A 24,415-nucleotide genomic window follows, 5' to 3' on the forward strand; every position below is an offset into this window, starting at 1 on the left:
CTTTCCCTTTCCCCTTTCATTCCCTGACCCAAGAGACTCTTGCTGGAACTGCACCTGCAATGACGGCTCAAATATTTGTGAGAGGACGACGGAGTGCCCCAATGCTCCAAAGGTGGAGAATGAATTCAATAAGAGCATTATCTTCAGCAACGGCAGGTCCATCTCTGACCCCGAAGACTCCTGCAGAGTGTACCACTGCCATTATGCTGCACAGTAGTGTACAATGAAGAAACCGAAACCGTGTCCCACTGCTGCTACAGAGAGTGTAAGTGTACGACCGTACGTACACCTACACCGACCGAACGTACACCTACACAGACCGTACGTACACCTACACCGACCGTACATACACCTATACCGACCGTACGTACACCGACCGTACATACACCTACACCGACCGTACGTACACCTACACCGACCGTACGTACACCGACCGTACGTACACCTACACCGACCGTACGTACACCTACACCGACCGTACATACACCTACACCGACCGTACGTACACCTACCATACATACACCTACACCGACCGTACGTACACCTACACTGACCATACAAACACCTACACCGACCGTACGTACACCGACACCGACCGTACATACACCTACAGCAGTGTCCCCAACAACAGCCCGTCCACCCGTGCCCCCAAACATCCGTTACATGTACAGTACCCATCAAAAGTTTGGACACACCTACTCATTCAAGGGTTTTTCTTTATTTGTACTATTTTCTACATTGTCAAATAATAGTGAAGACATCAAAACTATGAAATAACACATATGGAATCATGTAGTATCCAAAAAAGTGTTAAACATATCAAAATATATTTGGGATATTTCAAAGCAGCCACCCTTTGCCTTGATGACAGCTTTGCACACTCTTGGCATTCTCTCAACCAGCTTCATGAGGAATGCTTTAACAACAGTCTTGAAGGAGCCCTTACACAGGCTGGAGGAGTGTTTTGGGTCATTGTCCTGTTGAAAAACAAATGATAGTCACAAACCAGATGGGATGGCGTATGGCTGCAGAATGGTAGCCATGCTGGTTAAGTGTGCCTTGAATTTGAAATAGATCACAGACAGTCACCAGCAAATCACAAACACACACCATTACACCTCCTCCTCCATGCTTCACGGTGGGAACCACACATGTGGAGATCATCCATTCACCTACTCTGCGTCTCACAAAGACACGGCAGTTGCAATACTTTTGGACATGTAGTTTACTTTTGTGTTTGGTGTTTTCAAACAACAAAAGATACTACACATTTTTGGTAAACTAAGTCTTATGGCCCTGGATCAGTGCACAAGCTTGAAAGAAAGTTAATGCACATGGATGTACTTCCAGAGCGAGGATAATACAGTGAATTCTGTCCTAAAGGGGGAAGTTAACTGGACTTTGAAAGCGAACACATTATGTTATTATTGCCACATTGTCACGACACTCACTGGTGTCTTGTGCCTCGACTTTCATTCAAACACCTTTGCACCTCAGATAACATCACACTCATGGTCACAGCATCTCAACCATCTGTTGCAGCTTATAATGAGAACAGCTCTTCTAGCTTTATCATTATTCATAGCCTGGGCACAGATCAGTTTGTGCTCGTCTACTCCATTGCTGTCAGTGTCAAACATGTTATCTTTGGCCTGACAATTCCAAAGGGAGTTGGCAAGAGCAGAAACAGACTGGCAACCAGGCTACATTATTCACCCATGTGCCCTCAATGTCTATCATTAATTCTCTTCAACCTTTGTTATTAATATACAGTATTAGTAGCCCTTCCTTCATACAAAGTATTTTAGCAATTATGAATACATTAAAAGGGAAGACATTCTGTATAGGGGGAAAGACAATGAGTCAGAACACATGCTGACAAGGTTACTAAGCAAGTCAAGTATTTATTTTTCTGCCATTTTACTTATAAAAAGTGTTATAATCTAACCTGAGAATAGCACGTCTGCTACAGGGGATAGAGGCTGGTAAATTTTGTTTTTGATATTTCAAAAAATATCAAATTGACTACAGCCAACAATTTCCTTTCGCTACCTTATTTTTCACCATAATTGACCGTGCTCACTTCCCACTAAATGTGTAGAATTCAACTGCAAAATAAACATTATCAGTCAACTTTGGCTATATTCAGCTGAAGAGCAACAGTTCTAAGAGACAGTTGAGCAAAACAGGATAACAATTTTATTCTGCACTTACAAAAGCACAAGGTCAGAGAGTAGGATAGCTTGTCGAGGTGGAATCATTGAGTATACATGACTTTTCACCGGGTTGAGTATTAGTGCTGCTTTGCTGAGTCCGGCGCCAGACAGTACATGCCTAAAACACCCTGATCAGAGATTAAAACACATTTACCTATTCCCATTTCCCCAAATTCAGGACAAAATACACAATGCAAATCCAGTCATCAGTAACATTGGTATCATCATCAACTTGCCTGTTTGCACGTTGAACACATTTCAACTTGGTTATTGTCCTAGATGAGTGAAAGAGTGTCTGAGATTAAAATGTTTCCCCAAGTCTTTATTAGCATCCATTCGTTTGCAAGGAGAGGCGAGTCAGAACACAGAAACGAGGTACAAGAACGGGAAGTTTCTCTGTTCTTGGTTTCTATCTTGAGCAGTGAGTTGGTTCATTTACTCTCTCCAGAGTCTTTCTCCCTGGGTACATTAATCTCCATTTGATGTGTTGGTTAGAAAAATAAAAGCCAAAAACGCTAGACATGATACTTGTGGTTATTCTTACACATATTAAGACAGATGCATCACACACACACACACATTCGCAAAAAACATCCAGACTTCTGTAGCCGCTAAATTTAGCTCAGCAGTGAACTCAATGCGCTTTCTCAAGAGTGAGTTTTAAACGTGACACGTTGAAATTAAAAACTTGGTGGTGTCTAAAATGGCACCCTATCCCTTACATAAATCACTGTTGGTCAAAAGTAGTGCACTATATAATAGGGTGCCATTTTAGATGCAACCTGTGATGTTCCACCCAGAATCATATACATTTGCACTCACTTCATATGTCAGGTGACATTTTAAGAGCTCCACCTTTCAGAGGCCGTATCAGTGGTCTATCAAATGCTCTATAATCGAACCCGGCCAGTCTCAAACCAGCCTTAAAGATTGTGTATTAAATTGCATAATTGTAGAAAAGGGCCAGCGTGCACAGTAAATTAATTATTGATTACCATTTATTTTCCCACTAACGCCAGTGGCCATTGGCTTTACTTCAACATGACACATTTATATAACGTTGCATTGATGCTATTTTAACAACAACTCTGTTAATGCAAGCACTGTAAAACTGTGATATTGGGCAAAGCGCAGCTATTCCTCTGGGTATACCAAAATTGCATCCTTGAGATAGTCGTTTTGGCTCTGTACTCCAGCACTTTGGATTTGAAATGATGCTATGATGGAGGTCAAAGTGCAGACTGTCAGCTTTAATTTGAGGGCATTTTTCATTAATATCGGTGCCGTTTAGAAATTAATACACAAATAAATGAATGCCACAATACTTTTGGTCCCCTAAAAATGAGGGGGGGAACTATGTTAAAAAAATAAAAAATAAATAGATATGTAAAATAAGTGCTGTAAAGTACTCAAAGGTTTAGTATTCGGTCCCACATTCCTAGCACGCAATGATTACGTCAAGCTTGTGACTACAAACTTCTTAGATGCATTTGCTGTTTGTTTGCTTGTGTTGGATGATTATGGACAGCCATGAATGAATCGAGAACAATGACGAGTGAGAAAGTTAGAGGCATAAACATCATACCCCCCAAAATATGCTAACCTCCCGTTATCGTAATGGTGAGAGGTTAGCAAGCCTTGGAGTTACGATATTTGTGCGTCTAACTTTCACTCATCATTATTCACGATTCATTCAGGATTATCCACAATCATGGTAGCATCCACATTCATGTACAAGTGTTTAGAAACTAATGTACAATAAAAGGGGCTCCAAAATGACAATGCATTATTTCAGATTATTTTGTGCCCAATAGAAATCAAAACAAATGGCATATGCATCCAACAAGTTTGTATAGTCACAAGCTTTATGCAATCATTGCATGCTAGGAATATGGGACCAAATACTCAACTTTTGACTACTTTATTACACAAAGTGAATTCATCCAAATACTTCTGATCCCCTAAAATGGTGGGGACAATGTACAAGAAGTGCTATAATTTCTAAACGGTTCACCCGATATGGATGAAAATACCCTCAAATTAAAGCTGACAGTGTGCAATTTAACCTCATAGTCATTATATCATTTCAAAGTGCTGGAGTACAGAGCCAAAACTAAAAATGTGTCACTGTCCCAATACTTCTAATAATATTGGCAACTATCAAGGCATTCTTTCACATAGTTCTGCAATGCAGCGGTTTATTTGTATCGTGTTTCTGTTCTACTGGCTGGTAGCCTACCACTCACTCATACATCATCTATTCCTCCAGGATACATGAGCTTTTCTAAATGAGTCTTTCTGGGAATATTTTTAACAATACACAAACTAATAAATTAAAAACTGCTAACGTAACAAAACTGTAATATGACCCTCAACCACAAATACAGACTAAAATAAAACATGACTGAAGAGAATGGGAAAAGAACAACTCAACAACAAAATATCCAACGTCACAGAGTCCACAGGTGAGGAACTAAATAAATATAGAAAGGGAGGGACGAGTTGTGCAGTGGGTTTCTCTGGGCTAGTAGAGGGGTTTTCTCTGGTGGTTGTGACTTCTCTCTCTGAGACATGTCTATGGTCTACACGGTGGCTTCTTTTGTCATTTCGACTGATCCTGGATCAGTCGAGTGCAGCCAACAAAGCAGCAGGAGCCTGCCAAGAGTCTCGGGATGCAGCCTCAAAGACGAGGCCAGGGAAGACTGTCTAACTGTCAGCGACTGTGAAAAAAAAAGAGTGATTCGTCAGTAGCTCGTTCGTTTTGTTCTGCTCCTACGTGTCATCTCCAGTCTGCCTCGTCCTCCTCTTCCTTTTACCCATCCTGCTCTCCCAGTCTCCCTCGTTCATTGTGGTGGCGTCTCGCCCACGCTCTCGATGCCGTGCTGCTGGAGTTGAGCTCGGAGAAGGGCATTCTCATTCTTCAGCTCCTCGATCTGAGACAAACAACAAACAACAATGTCCGAAGACAAACAACAAAATGGGTGTCCTCAATGTAATCAATGAATTAGCAGCAACTTAGCAAAATACAAAAGTCAACTTCTAGGCCTCACTTGTTCTTTCAATGATTCTAGACAGAAACGTCTGTTGTATACACTTTTCAACAAAAGTTTTAGACAATTTTGGCCACAACAACCATCTGTTTTAAATCTCAAGGTACTGTACTATCATCCCAGTTTCTCCTCTGGGCTATCACACACTCACTGCCTCTCTCTCCCCCACAGGACTGGAGACTTCACTTCTGAGCATTAGAATGAGGACATGAAGAACAGTGCTTTGGGATTCAGTAAGGAATGAAAAGGCAAAACACTCTCCGTGCAAATATATGCTAGAACTTAATTTTGAAGTAAAAACGGCACTTCGGTCGTCAGACGTAAAATGAACGTTAAACGTAATCAAACACGTACATTTCTTCGAACATTAACCCTTTCTGTTCGCAGGAATGTGATCCTATGTGATAGTCTGGTCCCAAAAATGGGTTTGTGCAGTCTTGCCAACTCCTATGTTGTGCCTGACAATGACCATAGAAGTTGGCACGACGGCACTAACAGATCCGGGTCCAGGCTAGGCCTCTGATTCTTTGGGATAGCCTTCTTTCTAGGCTGTTTTACCTGCTGTCTGCAGAGCTCGTTGTCCACCTGTACTCTCTCCACCTCTTTGACACCGTCCAGGAGCCTCTGGTTATTCTGACGGAGCTCTCGGATGTAGTCACACGCCTTAGACAGGATGCCCCCTTTACTCTGGGGGAAGGAGAGAGGAGTTAATTAAGACATCCTGCCGTGGGGACGACAGGAAGAGTAGCCGCTGCTTTCGCAACAGCTGTTGGGGATCCTAATAAAATACCAATATTCGTGCATGCACACACACCCCCCCCCACAATTGGTTCCAATTCAAAATCTTATTTTCCCTAAGCCTACCCTTAACACTAAATCTTAACCTAACCCCTAGGCTTAATATAGCCTTTATAAAAGGGAGGACCGGCAATATGTCCTCACCTCTTTGAATTTAAGATGGTTTACCATTCTTCTAGTACTCACAAGTATATTAAAATGTGTTTACACACACACACACACACACACGACAAAGTTGCTGAGAGTGCCTTACAGAGTGACTTACAGCCCCCCGTCTTGGTGCTGTCTATGTTGCAGTCGGGGATGATTTTGGAGAGCGTGACGATCCAATTGTTGATCTTGTCTCTCCGCCGCCTCTCAACTGTTAAGACACACAGAACAGGTTCAGAGAAAGAGGAACAATAGGGATACATATGGGGAGTGGTTAGTGTCTACATGGATATTTGTTTCTGTATGCCTTGAATAGTCACTTAGCTAGACATGTGACATTGTGGGAACAACATACAGTTCAACAGCAGCATCTAGTGGTTGGTTGATATACAAAATGAAATTCCCAAAAAGTGCCACCACTTGAGAAGGGTCTTTGGGATAGAATTAGAAAAAATATCTACTGTCCACTTAATGTGGCTTTGGCGTCAACAAACAAAACATCACAAGGTGCAACTCATTTAAAAAGAAATTCTACAAGATATTGCATACACTACATGGCCAAAAGTATGTGGACACCCCTTCAAATGAGTAGATTCAACTATTTCACCCACACCCGTTGCTGACAGGTGTATAAAAATCGAGCACACAGCCATGCAATCTCCATAGACAAGCATTGGCAGTAGAATGGCTCGCACTGAAGAGCTCAGTGACTTTCAACGTGGCACCTTTCCAACAAGTCAGTTCATCAAATTTCTGGCTTGCTAGAGCTGCCCCGGTCAACTGTAAATGCTGTTATTGTGAAGTGGAAACATCTAGGAGCAACAACGGCTCAGCCGTGAAGTGGTAGGCCACACAAGCTCACAGAACAGGACCAATAAGTGCTGAAGCGTGTAAAAAAATTGTCCTCTGGAAGCAACGCCAGCACAAGAACTGTTCATCGGAAGCTTCATGAAATGAGTTTCCATGGCCGAGCAGCCGCACACAAGCCTAAGATCACCATGAGCAATGCCAAGCATCGGCTGGAGTGGTGTAAAGCTCGCCGCCATTGAACACTGGAGCAGTGGAAACACGTTCTCTGGAGTGATGAATCACGCGTCATCATTTAGCAGTCCGACGGAAGAATCTGGGTTTGGCAGAAGCCAGGAGTATGCCACCTGCCCAAATGCAGTGCCAACCTTAAAGTTTGGAGGAGGTATATTGGTCTGGGCCTGTTTTTCATGGTTTGGGCTCGGCCCCATAGTTCCAGTGAATGGAAATCTTAACACTACAGCATAAAATGACATTCTAACTTTGTGGCAACTTTCCTGTTTCAGCATGACAATTAGTGCAATTGGAACACCGACTGTGAACCAGGCCTAGTCGCCCAACATCACTAATGCTTGTGGCTGAATGGAAGTAAGTCCCTGCAGCAATGTTCAGACATCTAGTGGAAAGCCTTCCCAGAAGAGTGGAGGCTGTTATAGAAGCAAAGGGGAGGGGGGGTCCAACTCCATATTAATGTCCATGATTTTAGAATGTATACAAAAGTACCATATACTTTTGTCTTGTAGTGTATCTTGGAATGCAGAAGTAAAGCACAGAGTTGCATGGTTAAGATATAATGGGGCGGCAGGTAGCCTAGTGGTTAGAGCATTGGACTAGTAACCGAAATGTTTGCAAGATCGAATCCCCGAGCTGACAAGCAAAACAAATCTGTTGCTCTGCCCCTGAACAAGACAGTAAACAACTGTTCCTTGGCCGTCATTGAAAATAAATAAGAATTTGTTCTTAATTGAGTTGCCTAATTAAATAAAAGGTAAAAAAATAAAAATAAAAGATTGGCTCTGAGAGAACATGACGCAGGGAGGATTGTGGGTGATGTAGGCCCTTCTCTTTGCTCACCTTCATTGTGTTGAGCTCTCCTCCTCTCATCTCTGGGTGTCCGTGGGCCATCCATTTTCCTACAGACAAAAACAAATAGCACATTTCAGCCATGTTCTAAACCCGGGAGTCCTCAGGCCACCTCTGTACAAAACAGGTGCAACTCTTCAGACTAAAAGAAAATAAATCTTCAGACTACAGCGCTCCACGCAACTAATCTAGTGCAGAAATCCACCACCAGAACCACTATCTCAAAGCACCTGACCCTTTTACAATTACACTCCACTCAGGCACCAGAGCCGTACTCTGCAGGGGGGCCGCCCTGCACTGCCTTGGGCAGCCGTGCTGATCTGAAGCAGCCGTATGGGCCAGTATATGAGGCAATAACACCACCTTGGTGCTGACAGCGAGATGCAGTGACTGGAATTACTGTATTACTGATTGTCTGATGGCCGTCTGGATAGGCAGATTTCTTGGAGGTGTACGTGCCCTTCCCCACTATACCCCAGGGAGTCTAAGGCGCGGGCATCATTATAATCCTAAATTGCGATGTCGCATTGGTGTCCAGAGTATGGCTAATGACAACCGTTTTTCATGTGTGTGTGTGTGTGTGTGTGTGTGTGTGTGTCTTCCCCGAGGTATTCTTTAATTAAGTTCCCCATACGTGACAGCCAGATGAGCTCATGAAGGCACTGGGGACGAGATGCGCAGGGCCGTGGCAGTAAACTAATACAATTCAACAGCACTTACTTTGACAAAGCTTTAATCCGTCTAATGAATTGTGTCATAAATTAAACCAAAACGGCTGGTGTTCGCACAGTGCACTTACCTTTTTCGCATCTAATGAGTAAAAGCAATTAAAAGCCAGCAAAAACAAAGTGGGCTGTTTATACTTTACACTAGCTCTTCAACGTCTTACAGAACTGAAAACAACTCATGGCAATACTGCATCAGGACTACCATCAAAGAGTACACACACATTTTCCAATGCTAAATGTAGCTCAATCACATCAAGGGTCTAACATAATCACCAGGGAATTGTACTAAAGGGACTGAAGGGGGAATAGGGAGCTGGTATGATTGTTCCTTCTTCTTTGTGGTATATGATCAAGGCCTAATTTGATTGGTTACAGTGGGAGATGTGGAAGTTGTCCTCACCAGTTTAAACCGTCATGTTGCAGCATCTCGGTTTCGTCTCTGCGAACGGCAGGTAAGCGGTGGAAGTTTTCATTTAATTTCATGTATTTGAACAGATCAAATATGTTCAGTCATGGATTAGTTTATGCGTTGTTGATGTAAGAACAAATAAAAAAATAGACAAATTAATCACACACAAGAAAAAAATATGGAAAGGGGGAATAGAATGGCAAACCACAGAAAAACAAGTCCTCCCTAGACAACAGCACATACTGCAGTGGTATCCAGCCCTTTAAGACTGTATATTTAACAGTGAAGTAGATAAAAGCTTTACTGGTAGCCCAGGAGACCTGGGGAATCTTGTACGAACGTCCCACACAAAAGCCACAAGTAGCCTAAAGAACTTGGGAAGAGTCCAGATCAGTCCTAATAACAAACCCATAGCCCCACCTTACTGTGTGCAAATTGATGGCCATCCCCTTTACCTAAAGCTATATTGTAAAATGTATTTTTCAGAGTATAAGAGGTGCAAAATCTCCATGTTGTTCTACAGGCCTGAGAATAAGAGGTCATCACATACAGGCAGGGAAATGGCAAGGCAAGGGATATCCATTCAGTCCAACACAAATTACATTTCAGAGGATCATGTGTTTGTTCTGGATGACAAAACAAGCACGGCATTATGTCAAATTTTTAAAAAGCACTTTGACCTATTCTTCCAAACCATTTCCCTTATGTGCACAACTATAGAAACACAATCTCATAAACACACAACTCATTGTTTTATATTCAAACACTTGCCTGGCACTCCCCCCTTCTAGATTATATGTCTAGTTTATGAGCATGTTTACAATTTACTCACACCCCTTGGCACTGGGCATGCAGTATGTCTTCGTTGAAAAATAATTCATTTCCTAAATTAACACTAATGTCAAATTAATTCACTGACACACATATCATTAATCATCCATTTGGCATGAGAGATTATTTTGATTTTCAGAATGGATTAACCAGATTTAACAGTTTGGTTTTGATTCAGTGTTACTCATTCAGAGTGGTTTGAGGAAAATAATTTAATCACATGATAATGATATTGATGATTGAAAGAGATAAACAAAATGAGGAAGTAGACAAGGAATTGGGAAACCAGGGCAACAAGGACAGGGACACAACAACCCTGTGATGACATCATCCATCCCACTAGAACAGCTGAGTGTTCAAGGAAACCACACACACACACACACACACACACACACGTCTGACCCAGGTCCAGGTCACTCTCTTGCTCAACCAAAATCTCTGTGAAAGTGAATGGGCGTGGGGGGGTGCAGTGCAACTTTACTTTCAGATTTTGGAGAGAATAGTCAATATACTATTTTTTCAATAGTCAATATCAGTGACTTATCGTTTTCCAGGCTAACTAATACATCTCAGAGTCAATGTAAACCAACTCTTAGATGCTCTAGAAAAATCCAGTCAAATTACTTCTTAATAACAGGTCCATTATTGATAAAAAGTTGAAATTATCACATAACACCTAGGCGTATAGGCTAGGGTCTACTTGCAAAACATGTCTGACATGCTTGTTGAAGATGAACTTAAGGACTGCATAGGTAGGTTTTTGACTGCTTAACATCTGGAGAGGCTCAGACTGCTGTGTGCATGGGCTCTCCTTTCAGAGTCCCCCTAAAATGAGGGACATAGGAGGAGAGGAAGAAGCAGTGTGGTTGATACTCACTCAGGGTAGGGGTGTGTGCGCGGGGCTATGGTTCGCTGTGTGCCTGTCTGCAAGACGTCAGGAGGGGTCATCATCACGTAGAACTGACCTGTGGGAGAAGAGATGACATGGAAACGAGAGCGAGAGATGCGGCAGGTTGGAGATCTCAGTGACAAAGTCTTAAGGGAGAATTTGCTGAATGACACTGGACTCCAGCACCGAGACAAACCTTGTGGCTGAGGGGATGAACAGTTAATCTCTCTCAGTCAGCACCGGGTCATGGTACTCAAAATGTCAATTTGATAAGTGGTCATTCTTCTTTACGTCTGTTTGGACTTGAACCAAAAGTGAGGGACAGTATTTTGCCCTCAGAAGACTGCTAGACTAGCGTTAGAAGTAGAGCTGACTCACCCCCGGCCTGAGTGGGGTCGGAGGTGGTCTGCACAGACACAGTGCCGTCGCTCACAGCCGTAGCTGGGAAGTAGGCAAAGCGCGTCTCCCCTCCCAGCGTCTCTCCCACGGGGCTACCCCCATTACTGAAAGGGTTCTGGATCACAGCCTGACAGGGAACAAGGTGGGAAGGGTTAGATAACGATCAATAGTTTGACACATTGAAGTATGTCAGTCTCCGTAGCCATTAGGGAACTGTGTTATTGTAAGGGGTGACAGTAGTGGCCTCGGTTCCTGGTGTTCTGGTACCTACCTGGGCCACTGCTTGAGGAGCGCCGGGGAAGGCGGCCGTGGAGACCACGCTAACCGGCCCTCCCCCGTCATCTCTCCCCTCCAGCTGCTGGTCAGTTACCTGGACAACGCGGTAAGTCACCTGAGGAAGAGAGGGAGACAGAGAGACAGAGAGAAACCAGTCATTAATTCTACAACAAAGAGCGTGGGATACCTTCTAGCCTGACCATGGTCATTTTAATGTCACTGTGTTTTCAGTACTTGCAGGTTGTTTACCTCATACTGATGTTCACACCCTAGGCTATAGTAGTTAAGACCTTGCACATTGAATGATACCACTAGGCCTATAAGTGATCTACGCACCCAACTTATGCTTATATGGCAGAATGTGCCTAATTCAATATAAAAACAGCCAGATCCAGAAAAGCACGTGTTCGTTTCAAAATAATCAGTATTTGTACCCCTTCATCGTGTGACTCGCCTCCTGACTAACATGTGACACCAGCCGCATGCCAATCCAGGAAGGGGATTGGAATCACATGATCACTCACACCAGCTCTGTTTACTCCAAATGAGCAGCGAAAGGACCAGCTCTAACTAGCTTATTCCTTCACCCTCCCCCAAAAAATGGTTTATGTGAAGATATAACATTCTCTGTGACAATCCACAAAAGCGTAGACGTAAACAGTCACAATTAAGAACCAATTTGACATCCAAACCTGTAGGCCTATATCAGTGTCCTGGCCGGTTCTATTGTCTGGGTTCAGAGCGAACGCACACAAGGCTCTCAATTCAACGGAGAGGCTAGTGTTGAATTACAGGGTTATTCAGGGTTTTCCATTGTGTGATACGGTTGATTCTCTAGTGGAGGGATGGACAACACCAGTCCTCTGGGGCCTGATTGGGTGTCCAGCCCCAGCTAACACACCAGACTCCAATAATCAACTAATCATGATCTTAAGTTGATAATGCAATTTGTTCAAATCAGCTGTTTTTGCTGGGGGGGGGGGGGCACCACTCTGGCCCCTGGGGACCGGAGTTTCCCATCCCTGTTCTAGTGTGACTGAGTGACATAGTAAACTGACCTCATACAGCAAAAACAAAACTATGTGAATTCAGCTAGTTAAAGGTTTCTAAAAATCAGCAAAACGCTGTTCACAGGACACCCACCTGACCACCCTCAGAGCGGAACTGGTACTGAATGTTGTGGTCCGCGAATGCCTGGGCCTGCTGAATACTGCCTATGGTAACAGCAGTCTGCTCCCCTTCCCCGTCTCCTGAGAGAAGGACAGTGGAATGAGAGGATTGATAGAAGGATGGAAGAGAAAAATAACACTCAGATAGCCATTGATGAGAAATTCGTGAGGCAAGGTGCATTATTGCAAAAAAAAGCTAGGCCTAAAACTATTTGACACTTAAGCGTGTGTTTTTGGTCTGTTCTTTGGTCGGTTTTCCAAGAGGATGTATGAAACGTCAGTACTTTGAAATGTGTGAAAGAGTCAGAATGGTGAAGTTACGCACAATGGCACACATGCATCCGAAACACATACATCCCAACATAAATTCTTACCTTCTAATTGGACGACCTCCTCTTCTTGTTTTTCGTGACTAGGAAGACATAAACAAGGAACAGTCCTAAATATAGGCAAGCAAGGTCTAGCAGACAAGGTTAACAGAGTAGGAATGGCAGTGGAGTACAAATGTTACAGTGACCTGGCTAATTGCCAGCAGTGGCAGAAAAAGTACCCAATTGTCATAGAGTAAAGATATTGTAACAGAAAGTCAAAGTATTTGGTTTTAAATATACTTTAGTTTCAAAAGTAAATATAATTGCTAAAATATACTTAAGTATAAAAAAATAAAAGAATAAATCATTTCAAATTCCTTATATTAAGCAAACCAGACTAGAGGTCGACCGATTTAAAATCGGCTAAGCCGATTTCAAGTTTTCATTACAAAAATCGGTAAATCTGCCTTTTTGGACGCTGATTACATTGCAATCCACAAGGAAACTGAGTGACAGGCTAACCACCTGTTACGTGAGTGCAGCGTCAAAAGGACCTTGTGGCTGCAAGGAGCCAAGGTAAGTTGCTAGCTAGCAGTAAACTTATCTTATAATAAACAAAACGATCAACCTTCACATAATCACCAGTTAACTACACATGGTTGATGATATTACTAGGTTAACTAGCTTGTCCTGTGTTGCATATAATCAATGCGGTGCCTGTTAATTTATCTTCAAATCACAGCCTACTTCAACTTCGCCAAACGGGTGATGACTTAGCAAAAAGCGCATTCGCGAAAAAAGCACAATCGTTGTACAAATGTACCTAATCATAAACATCAATGCCTTTATTAATAGCAATACACAGAAGTATATATATTTTTAAACCTGCATATTTAGTTAAAATAAATTAATGTTAGCAGGCAATATTAACTAGGGAAATTGTGTCCCTTCTCTTGCGTTCAGTGCAAGCAGAGTCAGGGTATATGCAACGGCTTGGGCCGCCTGGCTCGTTGCTAACTGTGTGACCGTAATTAATTTGCCAGAATTTTACATAATTATGACATAATATTAAAGGTTGTGCAATGTAACAGCAATATTTAGACTTATGGATGCCACCCGTTTGATAAAATATGGAACGGTTCCGTATTTCACTGAAAGAATAAATGTTTTGTTTTCGAAATGATAGTTTCCAGAATTTGACCACATTAATAACCAAAGGCTCGCATTTCTGTGTTTATTATATTATAATTAAGTATATGATTTGATATTTAACAGAGAAGTCTGGTTCTTCTGTGGCTCAGTTGGTAGAGCATGGCGCTTGTAACGCCAGAGTAGTGGGTTCGATTCCCGGGACCACCCATACGTAGAATGTATGCACACATGACTGTAAGTCGCTTTGGATAAAAGCGTCAGCTAAATGGCATATATTATTATTATTATATTAAGTCTGACTGAGCAGTGGTAGGCAGCAGCAGGCTCGTAAGCATTCATTCAAACAGCAGTTTACAGTGTTTGCCAGCAGCTCTTAGAAATGCTTGAATCACAGCGCTGTTTATGACTTCAAGTCTATAAACTCTTGAGATTAGGCTGGCAATCCTAAAATGCCTGTAAGAACATCCAATAGTCAAAGGTATATGAAATACAAATGGTATAGAGAGAAATAGTCGATGCGTTATAATTCCTACAACCTAAAACTTCTTAACTGGGAATATTGAACCACCAGCATTCATATGTTCTCATGTTCTGAGCAAGGAACTTAAACGCTAGCTTTTTTTTTTTTTACATGGCACATATTGCACTTTTACTTTATTCTCCAACACTGTGTTTTTGCATTATTTAAACCAAATTGAACATGCTTCATTATTTGAGACTAAATAGATGCTATTTATGTATTAAATTAAGTTAAAATAAAGAAAAGTGTTCATTGTTCATTCAGTATTGTTGTAATTATCATCACACACACACACAAAAAAATATATATATTTTTTTAAGTCGGCCAACTAATCGGTATCGTATTTTTTTGGTCCTCCAATAAAAATCGGTATTGGTGTTGAAAAATCATAATCGGTCGACCTCTAAACCAGACGGCATCCTTTTATTGTTTTATTTATTTATGGATAACCAGGGGCATATTCCAACACTCAGACATGATTAACAAACTAAGCAGTATTTTTACACCACTGCTCCCTCCTTTACATCGGCTTCATTAAAAGGCATGGTCATCGCCTCCTCAATCACAACGAACAATGGCAAGGGGCCGATGTAGAAATCGCTCTGTCATTTCCTGGTTGCTAAAAATTCTACACTCGTCACACAATTTGAATAGTGTAGGGAAATCATTCTGCAGGGAATAATCTAAATCGCAGGACAATACATTATCAATAACAAACAAAAAAAACATGGCTGTTTGAAGTTGGTGAACTTAAAGTAAAATAGTCTACACCATCATCTATGCAATCTTGAATCCTTGGGGACGTAACCACCATGGTCTACAGTATGATATCTGGGATCCTTGGGACATTAACTTCCTCACAGAATTGTGGGAAAATTTGATGCAGGGAAGGGGAGAGTTGTTTATATTCAAAGTGTTGTTGCAATTCACCTAGCATCCACGTGGATGAGATATTCTAAATGTAGTATGTTTAATTCTTCAAGAATCAATGGGCCGTGTTTTCCTCTATTCATTTAGCAGTGGTGGCCCACTACTGCTACATTTTTGCCACTGCTGCAAAAAAAGGAAAGTTGTGTAATTTAAATAAAAATAGGGAGGAAGAGGCAAACTTTAGTGAATATGCGAGGCATGCAAGACAAAACCTTGCGAGGTGCATATACCAAGAGATCATATAGGCATGGTTCTGCCGGCCCCATCCACTCTCCTGGGCACTGCCTTGCCTGAGCATTCTCATGGCTAGTGATGCAAGCTTGTGTTCAGTCTTCGGTCTGTTGCATGTAGAATAGCCTAGCCTGTATCAATTACACTTGAAAGCGCCTCGGCTGTTTGTTTGTCTTTTAGGGTAGGCTACACTACGGCTTATTAAAATGCTGACACAAAACCTTCTCTGGATATATGAAGCGGGACTAACATCCATCACTAGGCAACCAGAACTGTCAATCAAATAATATAGACCACACTCTCCTAAAAAAAAGTACTTTAATATTTGTGAAATACCGTGGTTTACCAAGCAAGACATTTAGTAGAAAGAAAACACATCTAGCTACCCTAACATAACAAACATCAGTACATTAAATCAGCAAAGTTTATTGTTGTCATGGTAAAAAAAATACAGATAATTCTATGCCGGAGCAGAATTCTACGGTCTGAAATGGTAGGCCTACAGACGCTTCTGATGCGTCCCTTTTTTTAAATTCTCTAAAAAGTACATTGTTGCGATCGAGTAACATGTCTGTAAAGGGTTGCGGTAGATATAACTTCTTTACCCGGCCATAGTGATATAATATATATATATATATATATATATATATATATATATATATATTATATTACACACACACACACACAGTACCAGGCAAAGGTTTGGACACACCTACTCATTCCAGGGTTTCTTTATTTGTACTATTTTCTACATGGTAAAATAACAGTGAAAACAAAACTATAAAATAACATATATGGAATGTAGTAGTCACAACAAAAAAAATGTGTTAAATAAATCAAAATATATTTTATATTTGAGATTCTTCAAAGTTGCCACTGCTAACTGGAAGCTGAAAATGTCCCAGTTCTTCCCTGGCTTGCATACTCAAGACATGTAACCCATTAAACATGTTTGGGATGCTCTGGATCGACGTGTACGACAGCGTGTTCCAGTTCCCGCCAATATCTAGGAACTTCGCACAGCCATTGAAGAGGTGTGAGAGGAGGTACTGACTGGTTCTGATCCACACCCATACCTTAAGGTATCTGTGACCAACAGATGCATATCTGTATTCCAAATCATGTGAAATCCATAGATTAGGGTCTAATGGATTTATTTAAATTGACCGATTTCCTTATATGACCTGACCAAATTCACATAGAATAGTACATTATAGATGTGTCACTCTCATTGAAAGCAAGTCTATGAAGCAGCAGATCTATTCTCTCTGTACCATTTCTATTCTTCCCGGTCTTAAGTTTCGTTTTTGAGTCTTTTACTTTCAGTTTTGTACACCTCCTTCAAACAGCAAAAAATACAATATGTTTGGTTATGGAAAATATATTTCACTGTGGTTTAGATGGTACTATTATTCTCTACACTATATTTGCTTGTTTTGTGGCAGAGCGATTTCTACATAGTGCATATTTAATTTTTAAAGTCCAAAATTGGATGTAGCAACTACATTCTAGCTGTAAGCTAGCAAGTTAACTTTGGATCCCTAACTAACGTTAGGTAACGTTAGTTTAGTTAGTTAGCTGCCTAGCGTTACTACTAGCAAGATTACTTACCTACTGTAAATTCACTACCGTAGATAAGTGTTTGCATGAAATGCTGCAATCGTTTGCTATTCTGTAACCCTTTCCTATTTGGATTTGCTAGATTAACTGTGCAAAAATATTACTAAATTAAACCACTTTATTGTATCTAGTTTATACTACACATAATCAAGCTGTTCTCTAGAAAATGGAGGCCAGGCCTTCGCTTGCTAGAGGAGACTTCCGTACATGATGGAGAGGAAGTGGCGGACATTGTATTACCTTGTCGCGGTGTCCAGACTCTGTTCGAGGTGCATATCCATCAGGGTTGGAATAAAATGTGATATTCACTGACACAGACGCGTAGATGGAAGTGCTGATCACGGGAACAAACACTCGGGTCATGTGAGAGAGACAGTCCAAGACACGTGAGGCATAGATCGGACTCGAAGTTAAAATGGAGACCGCTGCCGCTGGCTGGGGTTTATGTCGCTCTCGAAGCTTTCGTTCTCACGGTTTCACTCGCACTGCTAAATTGAGTCAGTGTCGTCAGGATAGCAACTAGGACTGTTGGAATTGTTTCGTTGCAAGGTTATGGCACAGTGATTCGTCGAGTAATTTCGGTAAATGTTTTCTCACGCTCGGTTTTTTTATCCTCTCAACCTCTACAGTAAACCAGCGTCCGTCGTGTCTCACAAAATATGGAGTGGACTATTGGTGTTAGCAAAATGTAATTCCCCGCCCTGCATCTATTTTTGTTCAACTTTTGATCTTGGAAGAGGAGTATGTAGAAATGTGTTTTATGTACAGTAGGCTACACAGCAATGTTGATTTGATGTGCCCCTGTTTGAAATGAATGTCAACCTTCTCAATTCCATTATATCCATTGCGTGCCAACCATTTGTATCATTACACATTACAAATACAGCTCTGATTATTTTTTTCTGTCTACATTCATGTCTGATATTTACAACAAAGATGGTTTAGAAACTGTGTTCTGGGTACAAATCAAACTCATGTGACATGATGCTGCTGATCACGTTGGTTTACTCAGGTGAGAGCTGAGATCGAATCCGGGTTTTTGCTTTAACCACATGACTACCCTTTTTAAATAAAAGTGATATACGATAACAAATCGCACCCTTTTGTGGGGCATTGAGCAATTTGTAAACATTGAATCAATAAAATAAAAATCGTGTGCAAAGTCTACCTAGAGACAGTGGTTGAGGATATATAATAGTTCCATTTAAATAGCTAAATTTAAGAGCATATGTGTAGGAGATTCTTCTTCCACTAATATTTTCTATTGACCACCAAGGAACATGTTGCATATTTGATATTATTTAATACGTTTTAGATTGTGTGAGCATGATCATTTTCTTGACAGCTTCCCTAAATGTGATCTACTCAGCTCAGTCTTAGGAGTTTGCCAGAGATCAAAGATCCCTAGTGATAAAGCAGCTGAAATTGTGCGAGTAACAGTGTTCTGGGCCTATTAAAGACCTGGGCCCGGTTCTCCAAAAAGCATGTTATAGCTAAGTTCATCTTAGAACCATAGGATTCTATGGTTCTAAGATGAACTTAGCCATAAGATGCTTTTGGAAACCAAGCCCTGGAGCCTTTCAGTGGGGACTGAAATTCTGGGTTGACCTCTCTTCGTCTGCTTATGGCAACCATTTGTATTTCTATGCATCTTTAATGCCATTGCCAGCTCACTCTTCCATTCCTCAGGATATATTGTATATCATGGGCTTGATTATGCTTCTGGTTCCAAAGAGTGTTTTCTCAAAGTCTGAGAGGCCTCCAAAGAGTATATATTTTCAGGTATGATTTTAACTGAATGTGTGATTGTTTGGCCAACATGTTCATAAAAGTATCGACAAATCAGTGACGGTCAGTGCCGTTTAAGATGAGGGAGGAATATTTGTATTTCTATTACAACATTTTGGATGATTCTCATTCATATTCCATTCACCAAGTTCAATGTAACAGCGATAGGTTTAGGCTACTGATACTCAACTTTCCCTATACCCATTATGAGGTTGCTTTAACCAAGTCGATGAATGAAAGTTTACAAAGTAGGTGCAAACAAGTCGAGAGACAAATTTGAGTTGACAGACACTGACACATGAACATACATTCAATACCGCCTTGCAAATTATTGCCTGCATCTCGCTGATATAGGATGTAATACACCCCTGACCAGGTGTAAACACGTTGTATTCCTTCTTGCATCTATGCGCTCTCCTCTCACCTCTCCCATTTGCTTCTGGACTTCAATGCACAACACATCAGCTCAGCTGTGTGACCATGCGAAAAACCTTTCCAAGCCAAACCGCTACACACATCCTTGTCACCATATTAGCTAAAGTAACGACATTGTCAGCATAGCTAATAGAACTAAGGTGTTAGTAAACCCGCTACAATCATGCAGTAACGTTACAGTGTACAGTCAGTCAGCAGTTACACCGGCGGGCCCCGGTGGCAATAAATGAGTAATAGCAAAAGCTTACCTTGACTTGGAAGAGTTCCAGTGTTGTGTTGGAAAGTCATAGCCAGCTAGCTAACACAGCATCCTTCTGTTTAAGCAGGGTGTTTCAGTAGGCTAAACTAGGTAGCTGCATTTGCTATCTAAGTAAGTGAAAGTGAAATTGATTTTTTTTTTTAAATGTTTTATTCAAAACTGTTCAACTATTATCTTTCTCGTTGAGTCAACTACTCACCACACTGTATACACCGCAGTGCTAGCTAGCTGTTGCTTATGCTTCCAGTACTAGATTAAATCTCTGATCCTTTGATTGGGTGGACATCATGTCAGTTCATGCTGCAAAAACTCTGATAGGCTGGAGGACGTCCTCCAGAAGTTGTCATGATTACTGTGTCTAAATCTATGGAAAGGGGTGAGAACCATGAGCCTCCTAGGTTTTGTATTGAAGTCAATGTACCCAAAGGAGGGCAGAAGCTAGCTGTCCTCCGGCTACACCATGGTGCTACCCTACAGAGTGCTGTTGAGGCTAATGTACAGCTTCTTTGCAAAATGGTGTGTTTTAATCGATTATTTGGTGACGTGATTGTATTTAGTATAATTTTATTTAAAAATATTACAACATTTAACATTTTATGAAATTTTATGAAATTCACTGAGGAGAATGGTCCTCTTTTCCTCTTCTGAGGAGCCTCAAGTGCTACGGACAATCTTGAGATTACCTGCCTGCCCTGTTTGAACCAGACTTATATTCCCATAAAACATTTTTTACTATGAAGTGTTATTGAACCCTATCCATGCATAGTCACTTTATCCCTACCTAAATGTATATATTCATACCACAGGTGTAGTAGACCTTACCGTGAAATGCTTACTTACAAGCTCTTAACCAACATTGCAGTTCAAGAAATATAGTTAAGAAGATATTTTCTAAATAAACTTTTTTTAAAGAAAATAAAGACTATGCATAGATGCATAGATAAAACAAAGGGGGGGGGGGGATTCAATGTAAATAGTCCATGGCCATTTGATTAATTGTTCAGCAGTCTTATGGCTTGGGGGTAGAAATTGTTAAGGAGCCTTTTGGACCTAGACTTGATGCTCCGGTACCGCTTGCCGTGCGGTAGCAGAGATAAGAGTCTATGACTTGGGTGACTGAAATCTTTGACAATTTTTGTGGCCTTCCTCTGACGGAAGGCCTGGATGGCAAGAAGCTTGGCCCCAGTGATGTACTAGGCCATATGCACTACCCTTTGTAGCACCTTACGGTTGGATGCCAAGCGGTTGCCATACCAGACAGTGATGCAACCGGTCAGGATGTTCTTGATGGTGCAGCTGTAGAACGTTTTGAGGATCTGAGGACCCATGCCAAATCTTTTCAGTCTCCTAAGGGGGAAAAGGTGTTGTTGTGCCCTCTTCACGACTGTCTTGGTGTGTTTGGACCATGATAGTTTGTTGGTGACATGGACACCAAGGAACTTGAAACTCAGCTCCACTGCAGCCCCGTCATTAATGAGGGCCTTTTCGGCCCTCCTTTTCCTATAGTCCATGATCAGCTCCTTTGTCTTGCTCACATTGAGGGAGGGGTTGTTGGCCTGGCACCAGACTGCCAGTTCTCTGACCTTCTCCATATATAGGCTGTCTCGTCGTTGTGGGTGATCAGACCTACCACTGTTGTGTCGTCAGTAAACTTAATGGTGGTGATGGAGTCGTGCATGGCCATGCCCTCACAGGAGGGGACTAAGCACGCACCCCTGAGGGGCCCCACTGTTGAGGATCAGCGTGGCATATGTGTTGTTGCCTACCCTTACCAACTGGGGGCAGCCCGTCAGGCAGTCCAAGATCGAGTTGCAGAGGGAGGTGTTTAGTCCCAGGGTCCTTAGCTTAGTGATGAGCTTTGTGGGCACTATGGTGTTGAATGCTGAGCTGTAGTCAATGAACAACATTCTCACATACGTGTTCCTTGTGTGTTCCATCCTGTCCAGGTGGAAAAGGGCATTGTGGAGTGCGATTGAGATTGTGTCATCTGTGGATCTGTTGGGGCAGTATGCAAATTGGAGTGGGTCTAGGGTTTCCGGGATGATGGCGTTGATGTGAGCCATGACCAGCCTTTCAAAGCACTTCATGGCTACTGACGTGAGTGTTACGGGGTGGTAGCCATTTAGGCAGGTTACCTTGGTGTTATTGGGCACAGGGACTATGGTGGTCTGCTTCAAACATGTAGGTATTACAGACTCGGTAAGGGAGGGGTGGAAAATATCAGTGAAGACACTTGCCAGTTGTTCCGCACGTGCTCTGAGTACACGTCCTGGTAATCCATCTGGCCCTGTGGCCTTGTGTAATGTTGACTTGTTTTAAGGTCTTGCTCACATCGGCTACAGAGAGCGGTATCACACAGTCGTCTGGAACAGCTGGTGCTCTCATGCATGCTTCAGTGTTGCTTGCCTCGAAGCGAGCATAAAAGACATTTAGCTCGTCTGGTTGGCTCGCGTCACTGGGTAGTTTGCGTCTGTGTTTCCCTTTGTAGTCCGTAATAGTTTGCAAGCCCTGCAACATCCGACGAGCGTCAGAGGCGGTGTAGTGGGATTCAATCTTAGTCCTGTATTGACACTTTGCCTATTTGATGGTTCGTCTGAGTCATAGGTGGATTTCTTATAAGCCTCCGGATTAGTGTCCCACTCCTTGAAAGCGGCAGCTCTTGCCTTTAGCCAGGTGTAGATGTCTCCTGTAATCCATGGCTTCTGGTTGGAATATGTATGTACGGTCACTGTGGGGACGACGTCATCAATGTACTTATTGATGAACCTGGTGACTGAGGTGGTATACTCCTCGATGTCATTGGATGAATCCCTGAACATATTCCAGTCTGTGCTAGTAAAACAGTCCTGTAGCGTAGCATATTACCTCAGTTACCTCAACTAACTTGTACCCCTGCACATTGACACGGTACCGTTACCCACAGTATATAGCCTCGTTATTGTTATTTTACTGTGTTACTTTTTTCCAACTTTAGTTTATTTTTAATTTTTGGGCAAATATATTCTTACTTACTTAAAAAAAATCTGCATTGTTGGTTAAGGGCTTGTTGTAATTGTTGTATTCGGTGCAAATACATTTATATTTTTTTTACATAAAGAGTTGTTTTCACGTCATGTAAGTAGTTTATAAAGATGAGATATTCCTTTAAATACACCATGACCTTTACCCTAGTTGACCCAAGAGTGGAACACATTTCCTGGGCTTTGTGTCCGACTGAAATAGCAGGAGCACCCGCTTGTTCTCTGTGATTGGTTACAGGTCACTTTTGCTGACAGTCTTCAATTTCACATAGTTTAATTGGTTCCAACAATGGGCGGTCCCGTTTAGACCCGCCTTCTTTTCAACGGAATCGCTCTCAAATCTTTCCGACCTTTCCTGCATTTACCGTTCTCCTAGCAGCAGTATGATCGTGGTTTTCTTTTTCAAAATAATAGTTCCCCCGCAGAGACACGCAAACTTCGATTTTTTTTAATCACAAGTATGGTACAACTGTTTTTCACAGCATTGCAACCCACTCTGAAATAATGTATTGGTAATTTGACGTATTTGTATTGCAATATTACATTATTTATCCCAGTATGTTGAAAATTATTGTGTCGGTGTAACGGATGTGAAACGGCTAGTTTAGTTAGCGGTGGTGCGCGCGAAATAGCGTTTCAATCGGTGACGTCACTCGCTCTGAGACCTTGAAGTAGTTGTTCCCCTTGCCGCAGTTTTTGTGGATCGATGGGTAACGATGCTTCGTGGGTGTGGGTTGTTCATGTGTGCAGAGGGTCCCTGGTTTGCGCCCGGGTATGGGCGAGGGCACGGTCTAAAGTTATGCTGTTACATAGGCTATATTTAAATAAATACACTTTTAATAAAATACAAATACAAATATGTTATTGGGAATACTCAGTAGAGTCTGCAAAACTTGAATTGGTCTTGTGCTGGGCAACTGGTTTAATACAGAGTACTGGTGACTCCTTACTCCACCCACTCCTTTCACTGCAACGCAATGCACGGAGATGGGATACTTATTGGCGTGTAGAGAGAAAACCTTTCTACCTGTCTCAGCTAAAGTGGATTGGGAAATATTCAGTAGGGTCTCTACCAACCAAATATGTGTAGTTTTGGAGGGGGGCTGCTGCTGGCTGAGAACGAAGTCCTGATGGATATGTACAACACTGTCCCACTCCAAAACGAACCATAATATTTGGTTAGTAGAGACCCTAATTAATATTTCCCACCCACTTTAACTGAAACAGGTAGAACATTTATCTCTATGAGCCAATATGGAACCCATGTACAGTCTATTACGGTGTCTTGCATTGGGGGCTATGGGGGGGGGGGCACAATAGCCCCCAGTGTCATGTCTTTTTCAT

At 41.9% G+C, this 24,415-nt stretch overlaps 1 protein-coding gene across 1 annotated transcript; it reads right to left on the reverse strand.

The window, feature by feature from the left end:
* Nucleotides 1-2,176: 2,176 nt before the first annotated feature.
* On the reverse strand, nucleotides 2,177-18,216 carry LOC118364319 (upstream stimulatory factor 2-like). The gene is made up of 11 exons (XM_052489452.1): nucleotides 17,810-18,216; nucleotides 13,180-13,217; nucleotides 12,780-12,886; nucleotides 11,632-11,751; nucleotides 11,340-11,487; nucleotides 10,950-11,037; nucleotides 9,233-9,271; nucleotides 8,096-8,154; nucleotides 6,326-6,425; nucleotides 5,825-5,951; nucleotides 2,177-5,149 (listed from the first exon to the last, which is right to left on the reverse strand). Exons 1-11 carry the CDS (start codon nucleotides 17,848-17,850, stop codon nucleotides 5,060-5,062), a joined length of 957 nt encoding a protein of 318 aa, XP_052345412.1. The 5' UTR covers nucleotides 17,851-18,216; the 3' UTR covers nucleotides 2,177-5,059.
* Nucleotides 18,217-24,415: the final 6,199 nt, after the last annotated feature.

Source organism: Oncorhynchus keta, chromosome 31, assembly GCF_023373465.1.
Source record: "Oncorhynchus keta strain PuntledgeMale-10-30-2019 chromosome 31, Oket_V2, whole genome shotgun sequence".
NCBI classification, from domain to species: Eukaryota; Metazoa; Chordata; class Actinopteri; order Salmoniformes; family Salmonidae; genus Oncorhynchus; species Oncorhynchus keta.

What these genes read in the sequence shown, in the direction of transcription:
- LOC118364319 (XM_052489452.1), bottom strand. Translation starts at nt 17,850, where the DNA reads ATGGATATGCACCTCGAACAGAGTCTGGACACCGCGACAAG. An exon ending in TCCGCTCTGAGGGTGGTCAG is followed by an intron (nt 11,752 to 12,779) that starts GTGGGTGTCCTG and finishes TCTCTTCCTCAG; the next exon opens with GTGACTTACCGCGTTGTCCA. An exon ending in GAGAGCTCAACACAATGAAG is followed by an intron (nt 6,426 to 8,095) that starts GTGAGCAAAGAG and finishes GTGTCTTAACAG; the next exon opens with TTGAGAGGCGGCGGAGAGAC.